The 4776-nt window shown below is 44.8% G+C and overlaps 1 protein-coding gene across 1 annotated transcript; it reads left to right on the plus strand.

The window, feature by feature from the left end:
- The first annotated feature begins 693 nt into the window (after positions 1-693).
- LOC127345118 (LOB domain-containing protein 6) lies at positions 694-4167 on the plus strand. Its single transcript, XM_051371551.2, has 4 exons — positions 694-984; positions 1549-2001; positions 2113-2473; positions 3593-4167. Exons 2-3 carry the CDS (start codon positions 1573-1575, stop codon positions 2437-2439), a joined length of 756 nt encoding a protein of 251 aa, XP_051227511.1. The 5' UTR covers positions 694-984; positions 1549-1572; the 3' UTR covers positions 2440-2473; positions 3593-4167.
- The last annotated feature ends 609 nt before the right edge of the window (positions 4168-4776 follow it).

Genomic DNA, 4776 nt, shown 5'->3' on the forward strand with positions numbered 1-4776 from the left:
ACAGGACAACCTGAGAGCCGATCGAGGCTCGTATTTAATGTTTACGTGTATGCCATGCTGAAAACTAAGCGAAGCAAATCCATCACCTTCCTGATCAGGTATAGATCAGGTGGCACGCCCTTGCACCAGCATCGGGACGTGTGTACCAGGAGCTTTGCGGGCCGTCGCTCGGAGGGACCAGGGCCAGCCGCAGCCCTAAGGTTGTTCCCGGCTCTTCGTGTTGCCAGCCGTAGCTCGCCGGTGGGTTTCGGACGCCAACAATTTCACACCATGTGGTGTAAATAATCCAAAATTAGAAAAATTGGGGAAATATTATTTCCGCACCATGAGGAAACATAACTATTTATTCTTCTAGGAAGATCATTCGGTGTGCGCCAAACTTTGCTAAATGGGGGAAAAATTCAAAGAAAAGCTTGCTACAACCGAAGACAAATTAATGATTCTCAAGGATTTTACATGTGTAGAAAATTTCAAATGAGATTTTTTTGAAAGATGAATTGTTTTTACTTGTTTTAGAAAGATGAATTATCCGTACACGTAATGATGATTGATGCAAAGGTGCAGGGTATCACATTGACCTCGGAGATCCAATTAGTATCCCTCCATTCCCTCTCTCTCTCTCTTCCTTAATATCTACCCATCCAATAAAGAACACAGATATCAAATTTCCATCCTTTTAACCTCCTCCGCTTCCTACATCATCCATCCCCTCACCGCGTCTCCCTCCCCCTTCCCCGCAACATATACCACGCACCTCACCATCTTTCGGTGGCCTCTCCCTCCCTCACCTCCTCACTTCTCTCCCTCCCTAACAGACACCCCAACAGAGTAAAGCAGCAGCCAAGCAAAGAAGCTACCTCCGTTTTATAGGAAGGGGCAGCAACAGCCGGGAGCGAGGCCGGAGAGGAAGGCGAAGAGGGCGGCCAGTAGCAGGAGGCGGCGGCGGCGCGCGCAGAGATAGCGGAAAAAGATCGTGCAAAAAGGGTACGTATGTACTGCGTAGATAGGCAACCATCCACCGCCGGCGTCGGATCCGATAACTTCTCTGCCCTTCTTTTATCCGCTCTCTTTCTCTTTCTGCTACTCTCGTCGTCCTACAACTACGCTAGTATATTTCTCTTCTTGGTTCCATTTAACTACGTTTTCGGCCATTGATCCAAGAAAGCCACATGCCAGAGCCAGACGACTCTTTGCATATGCACAAGTGCAGCAAACGATTTTGTTCTCTGCTTCTCGCCTTCCATTTTTGTTTGTGTGCTCAGACGGAAATAAATCGTTCTGTGATGATTTCTCTGCACGTATTTGTTTCATTTCCTAAAACAAGGACAGGAAAGTATACCAAATATGTACGCGCACTAGTCCGCTTTTTAGGCATCGTTCATTCTTCCTAGAGAATCCAAAAATCACTAATTCTTTCTGCGTGCATACTTTCTTCTATCGATTCTATTCTATACCTGTACATATCCATTTTGGCATCTCGCTTCCCAACGACGAACAAATTCTATGGTGGTTATTCTCACCTTTCGTGCTTCCTCTTTTTCGTTTCAGCAGCAGGCTCGAAGAAGGAAGGGCATGGCCTCATCGTCGGCGTCGTCGGTGCCGGCGCCGGGTGGAGGATCGATGATCACCTTAGCGGCCTCCTCGGCGGCCAACGGCGGCGGCATGGGGGTGTGCGGCACGGGATCGCCGTGCGCAGCCTGCAAGTTCCTGCGGCGCAAGTGCCAGCCGGACTGCGTCTTCGCGCCCTACTTCCCGCCGGACAACCCGCAGAAGTTCGTGCACGTCCACCGCGTCTTCGGCGCCAGCAACGTGACGAAGCTGCTGAACGAGCTCCACCCGTTCCAGCGCGAGGACGCCGTGAACTCCCTCGCCTACGAGGCCGACATGCGCCTCCGCGACCCTGTATACGGCTGCGTCGCCGTCATCTCTATCCTCCAGCGCAACCTCCGCCAGCTCCAGCAGGACCTCGCCCGCGCCAAGTACGAGCTCTCCAAGTACCAGGTGGCCTGCATGAGATCCATTCGTTAGATCACGCTCTTTTCTCTTGGATCACTTGCTCGTACACATGGAACTAACGTTTTGTTCTTGGTGTTCGGTTGGTTCTTGTTCTAGACGGCGACGGGGCCGAACGGGTCGCAGGCTATGGCGGACTTCATCGTGCCCAACGGCGGGGCGGCGAGCTTCATCAACGTGGGTCACTCCGCAGCGGCGCTGGGCGGGTTCGGGCAGGAGCAGCAGTTCGCGGCCGTGCATATGCTGTCGAGAAGCTACGAGGCGGCGGAGCCCATCGCGAGGCTCGGTGGGAACGGAGGCTACGAGTTCGGCTACTCTTCGGCGATGGCCGGCGCCGGGTCGGTAGGCCTCGGCATGCTCGGCGGCTCGCCGTTCTTGAAGCCCGGCATCGCTGGCAGCGACGAGAGGGCCGGTGCCGGGCAGTAGCTAGCCGACCAGTTGCTCTCTTCTGTCAGACGTGGTATAATTTACACTCCCTGCACTGTTCTCTCGTTATTCTGATCTCGATCTTGAATAAATCATCACGACATTGCAAGAGTCTGGTTAGTTCGTTATTGTGCAATGATGCATGCCGGCCTGATATAGGAATTGTAAATCTGTTTCAAACCCATTAATGTTGATGATTAGCTACATGCGTACTTTTGAACTTAACTCGTGCTCAGTCAATCAGTCTGGACTGCATACTGTTTAGCTTTTACTACCCTGGCTGTTGTTAGTGTCAAATGTCCATGCACTGCATGCACACACGCAGTACATGGATTATTGTGGTAAAATATTGTACATTTGAACTTCATGGATGATCATTTTGCATTTGAGTAGGAGCTTTCACACGTACTCCCTCCGTTGTAGAATAAGTGTCGCAATTTTATTTAGATACGGATTTATCTTTAACTTAAAGTTGCTATACATATTTGAGTACAAAGCTAGTAGTATTTTTTTTTTGCGGGGGAAAACCTAAAGCTAGTAGTATTTGACGTAGGTTCAGAAAGTTTCTGCCAGAAGTTAATAGCATCAACATGGATATTGGTCTGTCATGTGTATCACCACTTCACCAGCTATGTTACCAGCTAAAGACCTCACCTGTGAAATAAGTAACATTTCATGTCTTCTGCGTGCAAGCTCTCCCTAGGCTTCCAACAATATATATATATATATATATATATATATATATATATATCTCTTGTTGCATTTATCGATCTGTATGTAGTCTGTATTGTGATATATTAAACTTAAATATCTACTCTTTTGTGCAAAAAATAAAAATAAACTAACCGTGATTATTTTGGTGCTGTACTGTTGATACAATAGCATCATGTCGTCAGCTTCAACAGTGGCACACCAATTTTAGCACTTCTAACTATTAAACTAGTATTCTATAAAATGATCCGTCAATGTCATTCTGTATAACGATGACTACGTACAGTTTATCCAAATATTTCTGTATGTAGGTTTGGTCTAACCAGTACTAGTTGTATATTAGTATGTAGTAATGAATAGTATAAACTAATCTATGCATTATATTGAAGGAAAATGACAAAATTATGTCCTTATTCATTTTCATATTGCCAATGTTCCACAGGTTGCAGATTGAAAAAACTACCCAGTTGTGTTGAAGACCGAAGTGGTGAAACGTCCTGAATTTACATCCATATTGGGAGTCTCAATTCCATCCTAGTTCTATTTTGTGTGATGAATTAAAATGCATGTGTTTAGCTTGTTACTTTGCCTCCATGAGTATTGATGTACTGTTGCATGCGTGTTTGTCCCTGACTTCTACTACCCACTCGATCAGACACTTCTCCCTTAATTATATACATACAAGATTGGTGGATCAAAGTTTATGACCATTCATCATGATTGTCTTGTTTGTTGCAACAATAGAGTTAAGCAGGGTGCCAGGGTCGTGGACAAGTTAAATTAGATTTAATTTTCCGCTTCGTGCGAACTGGAACGATCATTTAGAGCATCAACGGTGTATGTCAAATACTAGTTCCAAATAGTGAATTTTGCTTTTGGCATTGGTTTCCTCCATTGTGGAGGGCATTGCCATAGCCAAATATTAGGGCGTGGGAGCAAGTAGTTGCTTCTATAGCCAAAATTTTCCTCTCTCTATTCTCTCTCTTTGTTATGGGGCATGAGAGAGAACATTGATTATTTTGGCAATCTATACATTGTGGTAAACTTAGCCATTTGCCAACAAAGCTATTTTTCTTTACGTGGTATATTTGGCCTTTGGCAATACTGTGAATGCTCTTAGCGACCGTTACTTCTCGTTATATGAGCTGTATGCATCGATTGATGCAGTGGCAGGGGCTTTTCCCCATTAAAAAATATTTCTCATTGAATTCTCCAAAATCAGCGGTCTTTCTTTTGCTGTGCATTTGGAAAAAAAAATCTTGAAAATAAAATGCTTCAAGGATGGAGCAATACTTTCAACGTCAAATTTTAAATTTTGCGCAAACATGTGACCTCACATAACAATATAGGTAACCATACACTATACATATTTCGTTATAAAACTGGTATATCCAAATGATGAGGATTGATTTTTTTTTCTTGTAGGTATGTTAAGCTTAGAACTGTTTGACTAAATACTAATGCTAAAAAAAGACTTGCATTTTATCCTTGGAGCCAAAGTGTAAGTCAATTTAGCATTATTTAGGGCACTTGTTTTACAAAGGAATTTTGTAGGAGTTGAAGGATTTGGTTTCTTAAAAACTACTACGCTTGGTTGTTTGATTCACATCATACTGGAATCCCTAG

The sequence above is a fragment of the Lolium perenne genome, chromosome 3 (genome assembly GCF_019359855.2).
Source record: "Lolium perenne isolate Kyuss_39 chromosome 3, Kyuss_2.0, whole genome shotgun sequence".
NCBI classification, from domain to species: Eukaryota; Viridiplantae; Streptophyta; class Magnoliopsida; order Poales; family Poaceae; genus Lolium; species Lolium perenne.

Coding starts and splice junctions, on each gene's coding strand:
- LOC127345118 (XM_051371551.2), top strand. CDS start 1,573: ATGGCCTCATCGTCGGCGTCGTCGGTGCCGGCGCCGGGTGGAGGATCG. Junction 2,002..2,112: donor ACGAGCTCTCCAAGTACCAG/GTGGCCTGCATG, acceptor TTCTTGTTCTAG/ACGGCGACGGGGCCGAACGG.